At 36.6% G+C, this 20808-nt stretch overlaps 1 protein-coding gene across 1 annotated transcript in view; it reads right to left on the reverse strand.

Moving 5' to 3' along the window:
• The window catches only part of JAK2 (Janus kinase 2), an 87338-nt gene that overhangs the window by 26444 nt on the left and 40086 nt on the right, over positions 1 to 20808 (reverse strand). Inside the window, exons 3-11 of the mRNA XM_066568922.1 lie at positions 17377 to 17627; positions 11286 to 11409; positions 10386 to 10503; positions 9835 to 9980; positions 8354 to 8675; positions 6481 to 6600; positions 3962 to 4119; positions 3143 to 3254; positions 1300 to 1486 (exon numbers count right to left, since the gene is read on the reverse strand). Coding sequence (XP_066425019.1) covers positions 1300 to 1486; positions 3143 to 3254; positions 3962 to 4119; positions 6481 to 6600; positions 8354 to 8675; positions 9835 to 9980; positions 10386 to 10503; positions 11286 to 11409; positions 17377 to 17596 — 1507 coding nt within the window. The 5' untranslated portion in view covers positions 17597 to 17627. The remainder of the gene's footprint in view (positions 1 to 1299; positions 1487 to 3142; positions 3255 to 3961; positions 4120 to 6480; positions 6601 to 8353; positions 8676 to 9834; positions 9981 to 10385; positions 10504 to 11285; positions 11410 to 17376; positions 17628 to 20808) is intronic.

A 20808-nucleotide genomic window follows, 5' to 3' on the forward strand; every position in this document is an offset into this window, starting at 1 on the left:
CATTGTTGGTTCCATTGCCTATGGAAGTATTCTCAGTGATAAATTATTCATTTAGTAGCTCTTTCCTTCTCAAGACATGAAAACAATTGACGTAAGAAGAAATGCTGCGGCACACAATCCACTGCAATTAAGAAACCAGTTTTGCTTCTAATCACAAAGCAAAATGATTGCTTCTTGAAGATTATCTTACACAAAAATCATGTTACCATGACTGCTTCTTGAAGATTATCTTACACAAAAATTTTGCAGACACCATGACTGGAAACTATGACTAAGAAGATGAATAAATAGATCAGTGAAATTTAAAAAAACCCACGCAAATGTATCACAGAATCACAAAACATTTTGAGTTGGAGGGGACCACAAGGATTATCAAGTCCAGCTCCTGGCCTTGCACAGGACCATCTCCAAAAGTCACACCACATGCCTGAGAGCATTGTCCAAACACTTCTTGAACTCTGTCAGGTTTGGTGCTGTGACCACTGCCCTGGGGAGCCTCTTACAGTGCCCAGCCACCCTCAGGGTGAAAAAGCTTTTTCTAATACCCAACCTAAACCTCCCCTGACACAGATTCAGGCCATTCCCTCGGGTCCTGTCACTGTCACCACAGAGCAGAGATCAGTGCCTGCCCCTCCTCTTCCCCTCATGAGGAAGTTTTAACTGCAGTGAGGTGTCTCCTCATTCCCCTCTTCTCCAGGCTGAACAGAAAAAATTACTTCAGCCACTCCTCATACAGCTTCGCCTCCAAATCCTTCACCATCCTCACGGCCCTCCTTTGGACGCTCTCCAATAGTTTTATACTTCTCTTTTATTGTGGCACCCACTCTTTTATTGCTGCCCCCAGCACTGGAGGTGAGGCTGCCCCAGTGCAGAGCACAGCAGGACAATCCCCTCCCTTGCCCAGCTGGCCATACTGGGCCTGATGCCCCCCAGGACATGCTTGGCTCTCCTGGCTGCCAAGGCACTGCTGACCCATGTTCAGCTTGCCACAGACCAGAAACTCCAGGTCCCTTTCCATGGCACTGCTCTCCAGCAACTCATTCCCCAATCTGTACATCCAGGGTTGCCCCATCCGAGCTTCAGAATCTGGCATTTTCCTTCATATGAAACTTCGTATGATAGGTCATTGCCCCCTTCTCTGAGGTCTCTTTAAAAGGCTTCCCTGCCTTCAAGGGTACCAATAGTTCCTCCCAGTTTTGTATCATGCATCTACCTGAGAGTCGTTTAGTATTAACTTATTTTTAAGTCTTTAATCTAGAAAATAGAAAACTTTCTGCTTAGAAATAATCTCTCTCTTACCTTTTGGTTTTGGAGGACAGCATTTGATGAACTGGAAAATTATGCTGTCTGAACGGACAGTTTCTGTCTGGTAACAGGTCAAGAGATCCTTAAGATTGCTAAAACTTCTCTTGGTTCCACTAAGATTATATTCTCCGTTCTCATTCTTCGTAATCAAGCAGTGCTTATAATCTGTAGTACTGTCACGCTGCAGAAAATAATTCCATTAAAAATGAAATTGATTAATATTTAATATTCGAAAGCTTATCTAAACGTATAGCACTCTACTAATTAGAGAAAGGATGCCTCAGTAAAATATGATCATAATTTGTTATTTTGTTCTCACTATGTAATATTGATTCTGAGAAAATATGACTCTACTCCCATCACTGGAACTAGCATGTTGATACTAGAGAAAAACAAATGTTAATGAAATCTGAAAAGATAGAGCTGAGAAAACAGATAATGGATCCTAGGAAAAATCCTTTAGAGCTATTATGGAAAGCTCATTCACCCTGACACGGGGTTGCATCAAAACAAAATTTTGCTGGAAGCAATAGCCCTAATGCTTATGCTCCATGTTTGTTTGGCAGGCATTTGGAGATCTCAGCTGTAATTTTGCTTTCATGTCATCTCCAGCACAGTTCTAAGAAATTACTTCCTAATATGTATTTTTAATATGCACTGAATTTTTTCACAAAGACTCTTGAAAAGATACCATTAAACATTTTTAAGCAAGATGAACTATTAATAGTGCTTTTGTGATCCTGTATCTCAATCCTGCAACAAATGTTTCAACAAATTTTGAATATAAAACATCTTCCAATGACTTGCACAAGCCTCAGGGAAAAAAAAAAGTTGCAGTAAAGTCACTTAAAGGCAATGGTAGTCTTCTCTCACAAGCTTGACTCTCAACTTTGCCTTTCTAAGCTTGTTCAGGAACTGATTTCTTTGTCTATGAAATTCCCTACCAAACATACCTCATTGACTGGACATAACATTTCTCCATTCACACATCAGCATTACTTGGTCATTTTCAGAGATGTACCTGTCTCTGACAGTATTAGCAAACTTGCTAGCTCGCTGTATACCAGCAGGAAAATTCTAGTATTACCTTTCCTAGCAAAAACCACAAAGGGAGCTCTGCTAATGTAATTAAAGATAATCCATTCTTGAAAAAAGATCATCAAATTATTTAACAGCAATAATAAAGCATTATATCATCACGAGCTGCAATGCCAGAGAGAACAGGTACATCTGGTTCTCTAAGTAACATATGCATTTCCAGGGTGGCTTTCTCTCTAGCTAACAACAGAAATACCCAGGAGATTTGTGTTGATGTAACAGCTGCAAATTAATATGGCTGGCCCAGTACTGGGGATGAAGACAATACCCAAACCCAGAAGAACCTGTGAAGGAGGGACTCTCAGATTGTCAAAGTCTGTATACCCAATCTAATGAAGCCCCACTTGTGAGGGGGGAGGAGGTATGTGGAAAACCCAGGAAAAACTCAAGTAAAAATCCCCAAACATTAAAAAAACAGAAAACCCATCAGATTGCTCCAGCTCCATCTCTCAAATATTTACCCCAACATCACAGTCCCAAGATCCATGTCATTATCTCCAGAACTCTTAAGCTCTCTTCCCTTGGTCTCCAAGGCATGTGGCATGTGCATTAGCAATTCTGTATCAATTCTGACCTTTCTCACAAGACCCTGAAAATTGCCTTGTCTGACAAAAGTAGCTATAGAATATACATACCAGACAAACATTCTGGAGGAAAATTCAGAATAATTTACTGAACATCTCAGGCTCATTGTTATATCACAACAAAAATTTAACAGGCACTAAGACAGAATACAAACCTCTATAGCAAAGGTAAGGAAATATTTTTTAAAATCTTTAGGACTGCAGCGAAGGACATAGAAACCAGTCTGATTACCCGCTTTCTTCAGTTTACTGATAGCAAAGTCCATGCTGCAGTAAAAAGAAAATGTTTAATATTGCATAATTGCAAAAGGCAGATAGATAAGATGTTGAATAATGAGCAATATTAACAAATATCTAATAGAACAATAATTAAAACTTTCAATTTTGTACAGCTTTCTTTAAGATAATCTCTCTGCCCTTTATTTTCCAATATATAGGGTGATTGCTTAAAGAGAGAGCAGCATATTAAAATTTTTTCATACTAAACCATCACACTTATTTATCCAATAAGAAATGTTAAGGGCTAAAAAAGCATATTCGCCATAGCTTATGATATGATTTTCAACATGCATTATGAAAGAAGCTATAATAAAATTACCTAACAAATAAGTTTAAATTAGCAAAACATTTGTGTGGCTGAAAAAGGTGGGTTTAACCAGGAAAATGGCTAACAAGAAAAAAGAGCTCAAATAAAAGACATTCATTATTATTATAAGAACTAATTTCCTCTTAAACAAGCCTTGCTAACTCACTATTTCTATCTCTATCAAGGAATTATCTTTCCACTTAATTTTTAAAACATGTCACAAAGGCACTGTATTTTACAAGAGAAAAATAAGATGAAAAATATAAAGCATTTTAGTTACATAAATGCAATTAAAACCACTTTAAAATGCCTACCACAGTTCACAGACAACTAAAGCTCATCTTCCAAAAAAATATTGAATTGTCATATTACTAAAAAAAATACTTACAAAATTGGCCCATGACAGTTGCTTTGGATATTTTCAAGGACTGATGGTGGTGCTACTTCTTTACAGAGATAATGATGGGCATCCGCTGTTAATCTGTAATATCCATCAATTAATGATACAAAGGAGAGAGCTTCTCTTAATGACTGAAATTCAGCCTCCTGTTCAATTGCCAGAGAACAATGTGGGGCAGGGAGGGAAAGAGAATTTCAATCTTTAATAGGCAACAAAAAATTCCTGAATATGCTAATGTTATAAAAGATATGCATATATGTGCACATTAAAGTCATTAATAAAAGCAGTTTTTAACTGATGTTTGTACCTTCTACCTTCTTGTTATGATTCAAAACTTGATAGCAACTTTCAATATCAAATCCAAACCAAAGAAAACAGAGAAGCTGTGGATGCCTTATAACTGGAACAGGCTTTTGAGCAATCTGCTCTAATGAACTGTGTCCCAGCCCATGGCAGGGTCGTCGGAACCAGTTGATCTTTAAAGTCCCTCCCAACTCCAACCATTCCACGATTCTATGAAATCTGCCTTAAAAACAAAACCCCTTAATCTAAATAGATGAAACAGCAGAGGAATGTCAATATGAAAGCATTTGAAAGGGAAAAACAAGTAGATACAAGTCAGCATGCAGATACCTACTGCACTGCCAATACAGTCTGGTTCATTTCCCTAAAGGAAAGCCTTCACTTATCAAAGATTTATATGTCTGCCTTCAAGCAGAAAAGAAAAATCTCCAGGAAAGTACCTGCCTGAAAACTTAATTACTAGTCAGCAAAAACTGGCATCCTCAGGTGGATCACAGACAGAAGATGACCTTTTACTACTATGAAGACTGGTACACTGGAGAGGAGCAGGGAGAAAAATCGTGTGGTCAAAGGAAAATGGGTGTGAAAAAAGGTCTTATGCACAGTATGATTAACAGATAACAGCAGGGAAAAAATTACATTAATCTGCAACAACATATTAATTGCTGCAAATAAAACAAAAACAGAGAAGCATTTTCTGAGTCACCCTAGGTTTCATTCAGTAGTGTAACCCAAGAGAACAGGCTTTAGTATGTGTTTGCCTGTGACACCAGAGACATACTTAGCTGAGCATAATTATTGGGCAAGTTCTTTGCTAGAGACCAATAAAAAGAGGTGTTTTTGAATAAGTGTCAAGAATTTAGTGTCTTTAAACTCCTTTTTAAGTGGACCAGGACCTGGAAACAACTGCAGCCCATGGTGCAGACCATGGTGAGGCAGCTATGCCTCTGCAGCCCATGGAAGTTCATAGTGCAGCAGAGATCCCCCTGCAGCCCATGAAGAACCTCAAGTCACAGAAGAAGGATGTGCTTCAAGGAGGTTGTGAGCCCATGGGAAGCCTACAGGGAAACATAGGTGTTGGCAGGATTTGTGGCCCCATGAGCCACTATGGAGCTGTGGAGAAGCCTGTTCCTGGAGAACTGCACTTTGTGGCAGTGACCAGCACTGGAGCAGTTCATGAAGAACTGCACCCTGTGGAAACAATTTGCATTGGAGAAGTTAATGAAGGACTCTCCACCATTGGAGGGATCCCTTGCTGGAGCAGGGGATGAGTTGAGGAAGACTGAGAGGCAAGGACAACATGCAATTAACTGACCATACCTCCCATTCTCAATGCTCTACACTGCTGAGGGGAAGGAAGTAGAGAATAAGGAATAAAGTTGGCCCATAAAGAAGGGAGGGGTGGTGGGAAAATATTTTTAGGATTTTTTTATTCTCATTAAAAAAATGAGAATAAAACCCTACTCTGAAACAAATTCAATTAATTTCCCTGAGTCAATTCTGTTTTGTCCATGATGGTTAATACGTCAGTGATATCTATCCTTATCTTGACCCACAAGCCTTTCATTGCATTTTCTCTCCTCTGTTCAAGCTGAAGAGGGGAGTGATTAGAGCAGATTTGGTGGGCATCTGGTGCCCAGCCAGGATCAACCCACCCCACAATTCCGTGATAGTTATGCCTGCTAGAAAGCCTAACTCAAATGCAAGGTTGTAGTTCAAGTAAAAAAACCTTTTACATTTGGGTATAAAACACTTTCTTAAGATCTTCTTCACAGTAAAAGCAGTAACATTAATTTTGTCCTGATACTTATTTTGTATCATCATTCCTCAGAACATTTTGAAGCTTTTTTGAATGTGTTGGTCTCTAGCAGACAGCTTATCAGGACACCATGGAAACAGCACACTTGAGAACTGAAACCATGGACTCAGGTTTAAGACTAATAAACAAAAGAACCAGTCTGTGTACCAGAAATTTTCCTCAGATATAAACATCTATTTCTATTTCTATTTCATTTCAAGCACATAGCTTTGAATGCAGAAAACCATTAGTGTTCTGATAACACCCCTTACACTGCTGATAGTGTTTAGTTTTATCTCATGCTTATTAATGTAATCATGGATTATACAATACTATGCATACAACAATCACACAGCTTGCTCAAAGCATTATCTATCAGAAAGAACAGCAACCAAAGTAAACAGACCAGATTCTTGCTGTCTTGTTTGTGAATGGTGACAATTCTTCTCTCACTGGAGCCTTCTTGGCTCGCTTGTTTAATGCTGACATCAATGATATCAGGAAAATCACAGTATGTTTGTAAATCCTGCAACAAATATCATATAATTTCAGTAATAACATAAATGGCAATTAAAAATCCTCACCTATTTGTAGCATTCTACAATTCTGAACTTGTAAGCTAACAACAAAGAGGATTATAAAACCTTAAACATGCCAATTACAAGCAAATAAAGGATTTTTTCCTTTATGGAATCATGACTAGGAACATAAGTTGAAGAACAGACAGAGATCCAGGAACCATGAACAGAAATATCCACATATGAGCTTGGGTTTTTATCATTGTAGATATTTCTTCACTCTGTAGTATTTTATGAACAGTGGAACATTTAGATTACTTTTTTGAGAAGGTTTTTTTTTTGTGAGCTTATTATTGGTATCCTGATTAAACAGGTTTAGAAAGCCTGTTAACAATACAAAATGTCATAACCTCATTCAGAGTGATACAAGCTGCAAATCTGTAGCGGGATGAAGAAAAATGTACAGTAGTCCTCTCAAGTCCTATCTACTTGTTCTTCTGGTTGGTGAAAATGTAAACTTGCAAAACAAATTTCTTCACAATCTACTCCACATATGTCATTACATACAAATAAATAAAAATTATTTTTCAGTTCAGTATCTAAGTAACAATTCATCGGTAAAGCTTACTGAAACAAGTTACAATCATGTTTACAAGCATCCATATTAATTAATCCGGTTTTCAAAACCAACTTTATACATAGTTTCTTTACCAGTGAAAATATATGCAGTGTCTGTCAATAATAGGATGATAATATTTTTAATTATGAAAAAATAATTTGGCAATCTTTATAAAAAACATTATTCATTCAAATGCTATGCTTACTAAAGGCTTGGTTGCCAAGCCCAAACAGCATAGTACGCATACACTTTGTACACCTAAAACTGGAAATTGCAGAATCTGACATTTATTACAGCTCCTGTCAGAGCAATTTGCATTTACAGGAAAATTAGGGAAGGCAGAGGGCTGATACATAGCAACTATTAATGAAGTAATTGTCAATCTAAAATATTCCAAGAACACCACACTTCAAAAAATATGGGCATGTAATCAGATTTACTTTTTGCTAAGTATTGAAAAACCCCACTAGCATATAGAATTTTTTACAAATTATTACAGCACACTATAGAAATGCAACTTTTTGTACTTTGGTCTTGTCTGCTACATATTACAAATCAAAATTACCAAACTAATGAAATTATTTTGAGAAAAACACACATACTCCAGTTTGCCTTTACTTTTACCTTTGCATAACTCCCACACTCTCAATGTACACTGTTTTGAGTTTCTATCGGGTTTTGGTAAACTCAACATAATGAACAGTCATGATGGGAAATCTCACACACACACACACAAAATAATACCGATAAATAAAAATGCAGCCGTATGTGATTACTAGCACTTATAGGAACCACTAAGCACCTAATTCCTGAAGAAAGACTATAGGGACTCCACAATCACACAGATGTCATTTTAAATTTGCTAACTGAGACACTGGTAGGTTTCTAACTGCAGCAGGAAAGAGGTATAGGAGAATTTGCCTCTTGTTTGGAGTCCTTAGATCACTGCTTTCAAAGAAGATTTGGAGAATTTCTGCATTTTATCTACACCTGGGGGCATGGTCATTACATTTTCACATTTTTTATATGCCATTGTGAAGTAAAATTTGCCTACCAACTTTGCTTGAGGTAAATCAGAACTTCTAAAACAAGCTTACTACTCTGTTCCATAACAAGTTATTAAAATAATTTTTTAAAATTACCTGCTCTCCAAGTGTCTCACAGTCTTTAAGTTTTCCCCTTGAACATTGAATACCACCATTTCCAGTTATTACAACGGTTGCAAAACTTTCCTCTCCAGAAGGACCTCCACCGGGTTCTTTTACTTCAAAAACCTCTGAATAGAAGGCAGGCTGAAGGGTTTCCAGATTTATGAGATACTTAAGTTTCAAGTTTCTGGCAGTAGCTTTGCATTGGCCAAACTGTTGAATAAATTTGCGGAACCTGTACCTTATTCTTTTTCGCGTCAAAATGTGGTAGTCTTGGATTTTTGCTCGCACACACTTAGGTAAAAACATTTTGTAGCTGTGAATACATAACCAGACAAAAAAAGCTACTAATTTTATCCATTAAATCCAGCAAAGATAATTAGTTCTGTGCTAAACAAGTCAACATTGAAAAGACCTTTTCTAAATGTACTGTTATTTTTACAACTGTAGGATAACAAAAATCCTTTCTTAGATCTTTCAAACAGAGCCCCCTGTCTTCTTCCATTTTCCATTTTTTCCTTCATTTAATTGCGACATAAACTACATAAAGCATTTTCCATAATTCAAAGATATCTGTTCCTTCATTAGAGAAGTTCTAAGGTAAGGCAGCAGAAGTTACAAAATTGCTCTGTTTGGTGTAGAAATTGTAAAGAGGATACTCCATGGCAATTACATGGATAAAGGACAGATTTCCTGGCTGAAAATACAGGTGGTAGAATAAAAAACTGTGGTTGGTTGTCAGTGAAGTTCCTATGTTAGGGACAGAATTAACTCAGCTGGAGTAGAAACTGATAGGATTGATACACCCAAGTGAGTTGATAAACTCAAGAAAGTTTAGCAGAGATCTGCCCAAGATGGTTAAGAGCCTGGAGCACATGACATGAGAGAAGAGGCATATGGGAGCTTGATTTGTTCAGCCTGGAGAAAAGTAGGCCCAAGTATGGTGTTCTACTAATTGTCATCTATCAATACGAAAGGACAAGAGAGGATTATCAGTATCACAGAGGAGACTGATTAGGTACAGAGAAAATCTTTCACAATGACCATGGTCATGCAGAGGACAAAGGAATTACAGGGGAATCTCCATATCTGGACATTTTCAGAACTTGACTGGATGAGGCCCTGAGTCCCTTCACCTAACTTTGAATTCGACTGTGACAGGAACAGGGGCTTGGATCTGATGACATCCAGAAGATGTCTCACCTAAAATTATTGCTTACATATTTTCTTGCACAATAAGCTGCTGCCTTACCTTTCATCAAGAGAGTCAAATCCATGTCTCCAAATCATAAATGGTCATCACGACACAATTTTTTTATTCATTTCTAGTTTACATAATAGGTAAAATTATGTAACTATTTTACATCAACACATCAACTGCCAACAGGTGAACACCTTCTCCTACACACTAACGCGCAAAAATATAACATTTAGGCATGAGATAGATGTGAAACAGTTACAAATTATGGAATCACCTGACTGAATTGTAAATAGCCATTGGGGTTTGGTCCTTTTCTTTGGCCACTCTCATCATATCTAGAACAGCCATTCCAAGGCATTCTTCTTGTGTTTCGTGAGTAACAGGCATCTGTACCCATCCATCCAAAAAATCAGCTCGCCACTGAGAAAGAACGCAAGAAAGCAAATGAAATCTGGTGCACTGCTGCTTAACAAGAATGGAGGTTTGGGGTGCAGTTGTTAGGGGGAGCTGTGGTTGTGTTGTTTGATTGTTTATATTTGGTTTGTTTAGAGGGTTTTATTGGCTTGGTTCTTTAAAGACTGAATGACCTACTTCATCCACAAAAAGATGTACTTATTCATAAGGAATACCAGCTGCTATCATGCTTAGAAGCACTGTTTTGAACTTCATCTCTCCAAATACACAATAGGGCATGGAATTTAATTTCCAGCTTGAGAGGGCTTCAGGCTTTCAAGAGCCTACAGAGTTACTAGGAGAAGATGGAAAGGGAATAGATGCTAATAACACTCACCAATCTGCAGTTAAAAACAGGAGAGCAAAGCATACCTGTGCGAATAGGTAAGACATGACAAGATCGTCAAGGACGGGGCTTTCTGCTCCTCGAAGAACACCATACCGGTATGCTCTGTTGCTGCCACTGCAATACCAGTGGGGAAAATAAAACCTGGTAGGAAATAAATTCAAGCAAATGTTAATAAACAGATATTTTACCAGCATCAGACTTTACTGCTCTCAAATACATGTAACTAGTGTTGCTGATCTGAAGGAGCACTATGAAACCCCAGTTACTCAATGAAGACTTCAGATCCAGTTATTGATATTTTAAAGTACCATAGTATTCTAGCAAGGTGATAAACTGTACTGAGAGGAATGAGAACCTTTGCTAAGTTATTCTCACTAATAAGAATACAGAGAATTTTATTAGTGCCTTCCAGCTTCTTTTGAAACAGTTCCCAAAAAAACATTTGGGCCAAATTATATGATGTAAATAAATTAAGCAGTTTACAAAATGAAAACTGTGACTACAGTTTTAGTTGTCCACATTCAATTATAAGGTTAGGGAAAAATGGTTGCATTGCAGAAACATGTCTGACTATGCAGGACAATTACTCTGCATTTCAGAAACTACTACTTATTTCAAACCTGCAAGCACAGAGGAGATGAGATGCATCATTATTAAGAAAGCTTTTTACTTCTAGTGTATTTTTATTGTTTGTTTCTTCAATATGACACTGGTAAACACATTGGATAGAGAAAATTAATAAAGTACAAAATTCATATCACTCCAGTATTTTTGATTCTTTTAGCTCCCTGTTTTCCAGAAAAAGCCAGCAATCTGTCCATAACTTCTAAGAGACTACAGTTCAACTAAATATCATATTGGTTGTGTTCTCTCACACAGTCTTGTTTTATCATGAAAAGTGTACAACATTTTATTTAGATTACCTTATCCGGTAAATTAGGATGAGCCTGGTTGTTTCATCCACATGGAAGATGTGATTTGGGGGATACCACATTCTGTCTGTTTCACTCATGAGTGCAAACATGTTATGATACACTGGCATGATACCTACATGAGGGGCAGAGAAGCACACATCAGCAGGAAACAGTTTTCACAAAATATTTTAAAAATATTGTGGGTTAAAAGCAGCAGATTGCCACAGTCCTCTACTACTATGGGCAACAGGTATCAGTACTGCCAACAACACTGCAATCACAATCCCATAACCTGCAGGCTGCTTTGCTGGTTAAATTTTTCATTCTTCCTTTATGCTCTCTGACTTTGTTCACCTGTTGTCCTATACCCACTGTTAGATAACAAGATTTTCCCATTTTCTCTGTATGACATTTAATAAAATGTCTTCTTAGCCTCCCAGTTTAGAAACAGCTTACAACAGTAGACTTCTTTTCCTGCCTTTCCAAAATCAGATCATTTGATTTGAGCATTGATTTTACAACTAAGCATTGATTTTAAGATTTTAGACTGATTAAAAATTAGAAGTAAAGCAATACAAAGAAAATTGTAGTGACTAGGACAACCACTAGCCATTTTCATTTTAGTAACTCAGTTTGCAACAAACCCAAACATATACTGTTAAAATAAAACAGAACTGGAAAATATTTTTTTCCCCTCAACAACTTTGATTTATGCTAATGGTAACTGACAAGCAATCCTACTTAATTAGAAACTAAAAAAATCAGTTGAGCATCAACTCTTCAGCAGCACCAGAATTTTAATTTGACTTTAATGCTCCCAGCTGAAACATAGCCTACGACTCAGCATTGTACTGTGCTGCAATGTTATGCATCCCTATGATGCCAGTGTTAGATCTGGAAAACAGGTTAACTGCCTGAAAACTGATAGCACAAAAGGATGAACTGCAGGTATTGACATGCATATTCTGAAGACAGAAAGAGACACAGGTCGAGAGGCCAGAGAGTAGGATGAAAAATTACGATGTCAAAGTTACAGTAGGTCATAGCTAAAGAAAACTTTACATTAAAACAATATACTTTGGGGTAAGAAAGCAAAAAAAAAAGGAAAAACAAACAGGTAATGACAATAAAAGTAACTTAAAATGACGTTATGAGACAAAAGAATTCTGGGAAAAGTCAAAATACCAACACTCCAGCTCAAAGACTTAGAATGAAGGAATTGAAATCCTTGCAACAAACCAGGAGCAGAAAAAACTCCTTTATTTCTTCTTCTGTTCTGAACCACATGTAGGTAACTACTGAAAGGGGAAGACCTCACATTTCTTTCACCACATCTAAACAGCATGTAAGACAATCAGAAGAAACATATAAAACCACGTAGCCCTTTGGAATAAAACATATTTCAGTCTTAAACAGCAACTAGCTTAATAAATTTGATACAAAAAAGGGTTTGCTTCTATAAGGGTCTAGTAAGAGGGCTAAGAACTAGAGTTCTGTTGCATATTTGTGAAGATTAAACTGCTGAAATCTGTAGGCCAGTCATCTAACACCTTCTTAAACCAAAGCTCTACAAAACATACCAGAACTGCAGGTCTTAACATATGATTTTCTAAGAAAAGGAGTCACAGACTTACAGGAAACTAGAGAAAGGGAAAGCGTTATATAAGGCAATGAAAGGGAAACCAAAACGAAACCAATCCCCCACAGGAATAAAACTGAAGGGATAAATAACTGAAAGATTGGCTGTAATTCTAAATGTTGCAAATTTATGGTGCAGTATTACATATTTGATCCATCCAAGTTTTGAGGATTTTTTTATGGCGATAAAAAGAAACCTACCCCGTACAACTAAACATGGTTCTCATTTGATGTGTAAAGTGGGATGAACTATACTATACTACATGTCAGCTGTCCACAAAGCAGTAACTTAGCAGTTACCAACTTAGCAGCTTGATGGCTGTGTGGTGTATGTATCCCCAAAAATTTCAGATCAATTACAGTGTAATGTATGTGAGAGTCACTAGCCTGTTTCATGACTATTGCTAGATGCTAAACACCATTCGGGGCAATGCTGAATATTTTCTATATAGCTAGTGAGACCTAGTTAGCCTCCCTAATACATTTACCCAAACTACTAACCATCCCATGTATGCTTACTGACCAACATTTCAAAACCATATTCTTAAATTCAAATGCTAAGCTGCTGTATTTGACCAAACACATTACAGACACCACAATCACCATGCCACCTCATACCTCAAAAAACCCCACAGGGATTCCAAGATCCTACCATTGCCATTCTGAAACTTTAACCAAGACATGACCGTGGAACTCCCCCTACAAATCAGAAATACTTATATTTTGCCCTCCCCCTGTCTTCCTTTGTATGAAAAGTAAACTCTGCACTCTTCCATCCCTCATATTTTGGCATTTATAGTTCTGAATGGTAACTTGCACCATTCACTGGCAGTATTTAAGAACACAGAGATCATGCATATTTTTCAAGAAAAGGAGTTTCACTTTTTTATCTCTTCCCCTTTAGAACTATTAATTTGCTTTGTTCAACAATTGCTCAACAATTATAAAACAGAGCAAATGCCTTTATTAAATAGAGTCTTAAAAATTGTCCACAAAAATCTGACAAAAGCAGAGAGACCAGAAACTTCTTTTCATGTAATTCTTACCACCACTATTAACTGCAGGGTCTTTTAAAGTGAAGAAAACGGCAATATTTAAATGTTTTCTCTAGAAACAATGAAAGTCTAAAAACTGGAGTGGGGAATAAAAGTCTTCTGCTGAAGCCTAGATATGTCAACAATAGCAATAACTTAGGAGAAATATAAATGTAGGTGAAGGTAAATAAAATCATAAGAGCCATTCACAACAGGTACTGAAAAGCCTCCCCTGGAGTTTTGCGCCACATTAACCATGCTATCAGCTCAATCTGTGAGGAATTAAGAGAGAAGATAGTGACTCAGACATAATTAATCAGAATTTTCACTGCTTTGATTCTCCTGCAAGGGATATCAAGTAAATTTTCTGGAATATTGCAATGACAAGATCTCTTTAAATTTATTTATTTATTGCATAAGGCTAAAGAAATTAGTATATATATAGTATGTGTGTATATATATATATATATATAGTATATTCATACTATATAGTACATAGTATATATACTTGAGTATAGTCAAATAACATCACAAAAGACTACAACACAGCATAAGTTTATACTTCAAACTTCTGTTTCAAACCTAAAAAAAAGTAGAGTCTTCTTTTCCTCATTATGATTTTAGAGCTTCACATCCAGACAAGTCTCACTACTTCATTTATCCTGAAGCAGCTAAGAAAACACAGTTTTTCTGTATCTCCTCTTTATTAGCATTAGGAACCCTTTCTCCCACACAGTATATTTTCATAAGGTAGTGTCCCTCTTCTAAGAAAAAATAAGAAACAGGAAGTGTAAATCACAACAAGCCATGACACCACTATGAAATGTTAAAGTCATGCAGAGTCTGCAATAGAAATACTGTTGTATGAAACTCTCAACTCAAGCGTGTAAGTCATTAGATATAAAAAGATGAAAGTAATTAGTTAAATGATTAATAAAAATCTCAAATTTTCTATATAAAAGTCTAATACATACATTAGTTCTCATACAGCTGGAAGTAAACTGTTTAAAACTTATAGAGCCCTGCATATACCAGATGAAAATTTGCTTGCCTTTTCTGACATAAAAATAGTATCTTGCATTATCATTCATACAAACTGGAGGCTTACCAAACCCTAAACATCACATTCAATGTCACTATCCTGTCAACAAAATGGTTTCTGAATAGTCAATCAAAGCTTCTATTTCTTTTCCTGGAAAAATAGAATTGCCCAGAGTTCTGATTAATTCATTCCCCAGCTAGTGGGGGAGAGCAGGGGGGCTGCATGTTCCAGGTGGATTTTCAGGAAAGCCTATCACCTAAAGGAAGACAAACAAAGAAAAACCAAACAACAACACGACCTCACAATAACAAGCAAACACACACACACACTCACACACACGAAAAAAAACCCCCGAAACCAAACAAAACCACCGAACAAAAAAAACAAACCCTCAGGGAACAGTTACACTCAATGACAACTCTGAGCTACATGAACACTGAGTCGTGTCAATTCTGGAAATTCAGCATGCATAGAATTCCCTTGTTAACAGCACAGAATCTCTTCTCGAGCATAGAAGCAAAGACTACAAATCACACCATTATGCAATGCACTCTCTGCCTTGAAAACATTTCATTGATTGACTGCAAACACTGCCACCATTTGTCACATAAAATGCTTTGAAACAGTGCTTTTACTTATCATTAAAAACTCTCTGCCATTTTATGGTTTTCCAAGAGAGACCAGAATTTTTCAAGGGTTGTACCATGGAAATTCTGACAAATTGCAAATTTGCAATTCAGATGGGTGAGAATTAAAATGAAGATACAGCTAACAGAAAGATTCTGCAACCTCTAGAACGATTTCTCTAAAATATTTCATTTCCATCATCAGTTAGTTCCTCTAATACCACTCTCCCCCTCAGACTAAGAACAATACCTTTTCTTCAATTTGGTGTGACATTTCTAATCTTTTACTTGGCAATTAACTAGCTAACATGCAAGAACTGAACCATGACTAACTCATCAATTTAAATTTAATGTCAAGACACCTTATTTATTTTTGCATTTCTGCTTGGAAAATGTGATAGTCACTTTTACGTACAGTTTTCCTTATAAAAATACAAACTCACAAAAATGTTTATATTTATTATATTTTCCCAAACCAGAGAACTGTTTTTAAATAAAGTTTTTTAAAAAAATGGCCAAGCTTTTGCATGCATGTATCAAACTGGCAGAAAAATATTTAGACAGACTAATATTTTTATAGCCAATACATACCAGATATAACAGATCTAATGTCAAATTAGCAGTGACTGGAAAATTTTCAATTGTTTGAACTCTTTAAAAGATACGTAACAAAACTCTCTGACTGCTGATGTTTGCCTAGATGCAGTCCTGCTTTGCCTCCAACAGCAGTCATACTTGGATATAATCTGCTCTGCTGTCAAAAGATCTATCAGTTGTTCAGATCACAAAATTCATTAACAATTACCAAATTTGTCATATTTCAGTCTTGCTTACTACCCAAATCACTCCCTTCTTAACCAAGTATTCTGACTCACAGCTTACTCCTGAAAGATGAGTCTTGCAAACAAACATTACATGACTGTATGGAATCATATGTGTTCTGCTGTACAACCAAAAAATCGTCTCAGAAAAAAAAAAAAAAAACAATAAGAAGCAATGACTCATGATTTAAGCACAAATGGTTTCTATGAAAGAGAAAAAAAGAACAAAAAGATGATCACTTTCATACCCAGAGTTTGTAGGAACGAATTTGTTTTATTAAAAAATTCAATGTACTTTTGCAAAGAAAGATGTATACACAAAATGCATATTTGAATTATTTTACTACAGATTTCAGCCCTGGTGTATGTTAGACTCTAGGTAAATGCAACAATTCAAAGGTATTCTTAGATATCAATGTATTATTTATTTATATTATACCGCCCTGTTATTTACATACTTTATTTCCTAAACCATTACAAAGAGCATCAACCACACACACAAGCATTCATGTTATATCTAACAGAACAGTTTCCTTCTGCAAAGTGATTAAGCATGTACAATATACAAAATATGCACATAACTTCCAGGACCAATCCGTTTTGCAGGGCTGCATCAGGAAGTAATTCATGCTATTTGCAGCTCCTGCTATGATTTAATTATTCAAACTGTATCTTAGCTCAATGAAAGAAGACTTTCAGTTACAGGATGGTATACCTTTAAATTATTTGAAAAAACATGGCAGTCACCCAGTTCAGCTTCACAACCATTCTAATGGGAACAGTTTTACAGCCTGCTGCTAACTACATCTGAAAGAACAGAGAAATTAGCACTTCAGTCTAAATGCCACCATTTTGATAGAGCTTTGGATTGTTGAAAACTTTCTTGTAGGAAGCTGGATTTCATGGCTTTATTAGATAAACTCTTAGGTATATACTTACCACAGGCTTTACAGGCAACAGCACAAATCTCTTCTGCAACATATTCTCCAGCTGAAAATTGAAGGTAATCTCCTTCTGTCTTCCCAGGAGAATGATAAAGGAACACTTGAAGCAATGGTTCTGTCTGCTTGGGTGCACTGCTATTTCCACGGACGTCACCATTCTGGTGGACAGTAGAAGTTGCTGTACTTTCCATATTTGTCATTGTAAGACAAGCCATAGTTTGTTCTGGTTCTGTTCAGAGCATCTGTCTGAAAGAAATATAAGAAATACTTCTTGACTAACTGTACTTGGTTTTATTTGTAATATTCATATTCAGTGACAGTACTGTTCTGACACTGAAAAATCATTAGAACTTGAAGACAAGCAACTAGCTTAGGTGATTTATGAAAAGCTAAGTTTCTCTTCAATTTACCACACAGCCATAGAGGAAAAGCCACCGACAGTATTAGAGGAAAAAACAAAATATAAACTTGGGAGTCCAGATAGAGGATTATCACTTCTCACTGGATTTTAGACAGCATGTGCTCACCTGCAATATGCTAATTAAACCTGAAATCCAAAAGAATTGTTTTAATGAGATCTGTACAACTCATTTGACTCCCAATTTAAACTTAGAAGACAAAAAAACCTAGCACTGATGAAGAGAAGGATAGAAATAGCACCTTGCAGCTGAGTTTTCTTTGTAAGCAGACACTTCAAAAAAGTGCTGAGATGAGAATCTAACAGACATGGTTTACATCTAGGAATGGGAGATCGTCCAAGACCACCTACTTTCAGAAAAAAAAAAAATTAATCTGCCATCAAAATAACAGTCCTCTCTGATAAATGTAATCAAAGGAGATTAATAATGTAATAAATAACCACAGATATATCTGATAATGAAAAAAAAGTTTAAAAATGTGAGATTAGACAGCATATTCCAAAAGCCAGTTGAAGAGTATCTTTGCTTCTCTGTGGCAGCATCATAATTTTAATTGGTATAATCCCTGCTTAAGACAAAAGCTTATATAACAGTCAAAAAGCTTGCTTTTTATTAGAAGTCATTCCAAGTAGCTACCACCTGGAATTCTGCATTTTTTATTCTGAAAATGCAGAATAGGTTCAAACAAGACAATTAAAAATATTTAATTTTTTAGAATCAAAGTATGTTTTCGGCCACAATGATGTTGCCCTGACCCCTCCTTCTCTTTGAGCTGAACAACCCTAACTGTCTCAGCCCTTCCTCATGGAAGAGGCACTCCAGCCCTCTGATTGTTTTTGTGGCCCTTCTCTGGACTCACTCCAAATGTTCCCTGTCTTTCCTGTGCTAGGGGCCCCAGAGCTGGACACAGGACTTCAAGTGCAGTCTCACAAAAACACACCAGAGGAGGAGAATCACACCCTTTGACCTGCTGGCAATGCTTCTGTGAATATGGTGAAATTGGTTTTCTGGGGTGCCAGTGCACATTGCCAGCTCACACCTCAGTTTTTATCTACCAGGATCCCCAAGACTTCATCCACAGGGCTGCTCTCAAATCCATTCACCCTCCAGCCTGTACTGATCCTAGAGATTGCTCTAACCTAGATGCAAGACCAGGTGCACTTGGCGCTGTTGAACTTCATGAGTTTCCCATGGAATCACTTCTCAGGTCTGCCAAGGGGCCTCTGGATTGGTGTCCCTTCCCTCAGTCCCTTCAACTGCACTAGTCAAGTTGGTGTCATTCCCAAACTCACTAAAGGGTCTACATGTTGCTGCTTAATATATTGAATGGTTAATAAAGATACTCTACTTGAAAATGTAAATCCTTAAGTTAAAAATATGCTTATTGTTCTGCATAGGCATATGGGTGTTACATTCTTAATGCATGATTTTCAACAGCTTTTGTTTATATTGAACTCTGCTGCTTTATCAGGAAAGAGCTGTTTGGAACATGTTCTGGCATTTTAAAAAAAATTTTCTGTTCCTAACTAGAATTATCTAAGAAAGAATGAGTGTATGAATATTAATTAATGTGGGCTAAAGATGATGTGTGCTATGGAAACCACAACAGTTATATCAGCAGGAAATAAAAGCTGAACATCTTAAATAAGGAAAGCATTAACTTAATGAGTTTTGAGATGACAAAAGTATTCAATTACATAAACAAGAGGATAAGACTGTGTTACCATTATGCTAATTCTGTAGGAAAGAGAAAAGAAAAAAGATACCATCACCAAGCGAAAAATCCATTCTTTTACTTCCCAAACTAAGCAACACGAAGAACCAGTGTGTTATAGATATATAAATATGAATGTCTAGACACAAATGTCATTCACTACATTACTTAGGCCCTTATGTAGGGGATACACAGATTTCCTGTGCCTCATTTACAAAGCCAGCCACCTTTAACTGAAAAGATATGTGCTTTTAGCTCCCAAGGTAGCACAGGTAATGAGTCCATGATTAACTAAGGAAAAAAAGCATCCCTCCTCACTCAACAAGGAATAATTGTTTTTTAGAAGAAAAAAACCACCACATGACTATAAACATTATATTTAAAAGATTTCACACTACCTTTGTCGACATTATGCAAGACATAATGCTTGTGCTCTACAACTTGCTTTTATAAAACACTCACAGCTTTAATAACACAGGGAGCCATCTTTAATTACTACAGTAGTTTTTCCAAAATACTCCAAAATTAACCCTCTGTTTATTCAAACCTTAACCTGAACTGACAGATTTTTCATCTTGGTCACTAGGCTTTATGCCTATCCAAAACTGAATGGAAATGTAATTTGTCAACCTAACTGAAAACTTGTCCAGTTTCAGAAGTGTACTAAACAAATGTGCTTGTGCCTGCCTCTCCTTCATAAAGTCTGTGTATTTACAACATATTTGTCCTTTCAAAAAACTCCCATCATTCCCTCTTTGTTTCCATATTAAAAAAATCAATAAACCAAGAAGGGAACCTTACTTAATCACACCTAAGAATGTGAAATAGCAATAAATGCAGTAAAAAATGCAAACTAAATACTCTACTCACTCTGTTCTGTTTGTTGTGCTAATTTCAAAGGTTCCATATGACAATGTGAAAAAAAACCTCAAGGGATACTATTTGTAAAATTGTGACATCACTTCAAATTAAATAACTTTCAAGTTTGTCTTTAACTATGTTAAAGTGCAGACAAAGCAGGTGAAACCAAGAAATAGTCCTACATTATTTTCTTCACTGAAAATAGAAAACATGTTTTCTTGGCCTCTGCCTTATACATGTAAGTAAAGCAGTTATATGGACAGAGTCTCACGTGCAAAGTAACTGAAACGCAAGGTCACCACTCACTGGTGAAAACAAAACAAAACTTTCACTTGTTTTTCTTATCAGACAAGTCTCAAATTAGACACACTTAGTTTTCCCTGCTTTGGTCCATTCAGAGACCACTGTATTAGCACAACAGAAACACTAAACA

This window comes from Molothrus aeneus, chromosome Z, assembly GCF_037042795.1.
Source record: "Molothrus aeneus isolate 106 chromosome Z, BPBGC_Maene_1.0, whole genome shotgun sequence".
NCBI classification, from domain to species: Eukaryota; Metazoa; Chordata; class Aves; order Passeriformes; family Icteridae; genus Molothrus; species Molothrus aeneus.